Here is a 2,556-nt window from a genome sequence, read left to right on the forward strand (position 1 = left end):
ACAAATTAATGAGCAAGCTCGGATTCAGCGAAGTCGCTTGCAGGGTGAACAGCCCCTTCTGACGCAGCTTCGCTCATTTTCCCTCCTCAACGAAACTTATCCTTTCTTGGAAACCATCTATGGCACATGCATCGTAAACCATTATTCGCTTAGTCTGTTGTTTGCATCTTATGCGGCCAATCAGCGGCCTGCTTTCATAACAACATACCATGTGTGTCTTAGCGTGTGTCAGGGTGGACGGGCGGCCATAATTATACGGATCCATATTACTATGATAAGCTAGTATTGACATAGATCTACGTAATGAATTGCGCGTTTGTCTGCAGAATCCAACATTGCCGTATGCAAGGCACTACGCTACATAGCAACACAATTTGTTCAGCAAATATTACGTCATAGATGATAGATGACACAGGTGTGCATTTGAAGGAATCAGCCCTTTTGCCCAGTGTGTGCTTAGTAGGGTTCGGTGTATTTTCCTGGAATTTTCCAGCATTTCTTCGGTATGGCATTTAAGTTAAAGAAACAAAAAAGCTTCTAAATGAAACCAAACTACTTTTGATTGAGGAAGTCAAAAAGGGAAAAAAACCCAGACATTTCAGGGTACCACTTGTTACTTCCCGTTATACATTACTTACTCGGTGCCTGTAATTATCTTCACAAACACCTGTCTGCGATAACGAAAACTCAGATTCAACGAAATTGAAGGTCAGGCCGGACGACTTCGTTAAATCCGAGTTTCACTGAACCCTACAAATACGGCAAATTGTTGGGTTTTTTTTAAACACAACAACTACAACTTACTTTTCTTTTTCATTTTAAACAGATACCGAAACTGCAAAGAAACAGACACGGTTCAGCCTAAAGAGTCTCTTCATATTATTGAAATTGAAAGCGAACCCGTCGGAGGTTGAAAATCAGTCTCCCGAGTTAAAGGCTACTAGTACGGACACGAAGACGAGAGCTGCTGGGACAGACACTGCTGCAAGCAACGCAATTATGGCTACAGGGACGGACACCACTAAAGTCAATGCGTTAGAAGTTTCGTCTTCAGGGACATGCGCAGATGGCCCGGTAGGCTTTGCGGGAAGTGCTGACAGTGCATGCTCGGAGAAGGAGGGCGCCCATACGATTCTCGTTTCCACCGCATTGAAAGAATCTCAACACCTTCTTGTGCCGCCCGTGAAAACAGCCCGAAAGAACTTGCACTAATTATGTGGGTCAAGCGGGAGAGAGTGCACAGAACTGTTACTTTTCTGTTTTGTTTTGTTTTGTTTTTTCTGGTTTAATTTTCATGGGTTCGCACTCTACTAGGCACAGGCAGACCATTCTGGAAGTTGAGTCTAGCGACCTGTGGCAAGAGCGCAGACGCTGGGACTGGGAGATGGAATGGACAAAGGTGGAACGAGACGGAAGAAAGTACATATTGCTAGCATCTGCGTTTGTTGCCTTTTTTGTTGTTCAAAAGTAGCCAAAAATTGCCACCAAAAAATGGCATTAATTTTTAGGCTTTCAACTCTCTGTGACGACGAAATAGATAGCAATATGTTAATAGAGGCAACTTAATCTAAAGCACTATAATTTTTTGTGCTCTGTTTTAAGCATCCAGACTATCATTTGTAGCCACACAGAGTGTAAAACCGTGAAAAATAAAGGTTTCACAACAGAATGAAATCAGTTTAGTTTTAGTAGAGGTTTTACGGAGCTCGCAACTGCATAAGGTCATATGAGAGCCAGAAGACCAGAGGTGTTACAAGTGTGTAACAAACATAAAAAAAGAAAAAGGGGAGATAAAGACGATAGATGTTTGATAGAAAAGAAGAAGCAAACCACACCAGAGCACCCGCCAATCACCCACTGAATGAAATCAAAATTAGAACGGCACAAAAATGAACAAATAAGGGCGTGTGTCAACCTATCCGAAGATTTGCTGTTTTAACCCTAAACGTGTGTTATTCAAGAAAAAGTACAGGATACTGCATGTAAATTATGGAATCACACACAAGGGGCCTGCCAGTGTCAGTATTCGGTTTTGGTGGAGACACGCTCTAACATAACACATTTATATCTTTTAAAACTGGGAACAACATCAAATTAAATTACATTACGCTATATAAGCACAAAAAATAGAAAAACAACACATCAGAACAAAAACAAGAAAATAATTGACACACCAACAAATTAAAACACTACAAAGAGGGAAAAATAAGAGAGAAACAGCAATATAAATAGTATGTAATGTACTTATATTCTTCACAGTTAAATGACAAATCAACGTGGTGTCAACAAATGAGAAAGAGACAAAGTGAAGGGAAATGAAAATAAACTTTCTTTTAAAAGTAAAGAGGTTCGGCTTCTGCCTTTTTCTGTTGGGGGGGACAAGACACCGAGTTCTGACACATTTGATAAAAACAATTCAACTTTCTGCGAACTAATCTTCTAAGTCGACTTCTGAACACGACATGTTAGTGTTAGACTATTTTAGTTTTAGCAAGAGTTTTACGGCACTTGCAACACTACTGAATTCGGTTATATTAGAGCCGAAGACTAGAGGTG

General features: G+C 40.5%; 1 protein-coding gene across 1 annotated transcript in view; it reads left to right on the forward strand.

Annotated features, from left to right (window-relative positions):
- Positions 1-1,669, forward strand: part of LOC101853789 (VWFA and cache domain-containing protein CG16868) — a gene marked incomplete in the record, with an annotated part of 27,011 nt that extends 25,342 nt beyond the window's left edge. The window contains 1 exon segment of the mRNA XM_035969911.1: positions 827-1,669. Coding sequence (XP_035825804.1) covers positions 827-1,212 — 386 coding nt within the window.
- Positions 1,670-2,556: the final 887 nt, after the last annotated feature.

Source organism: Aplysia californica, unplaced genomic scaffold (genome assembly GCF_000002075.1).
Source record: "Aplysia californica isolate F4 #8 unplaced genomic scaffold, AplCal3.0 scaffold00194, whole genome shotgun sequence".
Taxonomy (NCBI): domain Eukaryota; kingdom Metazoa; phylum Mollusca; class Gastropoda; order Aplysiida; family Aplysiidae; genus Aplysia; species Aplysia californica.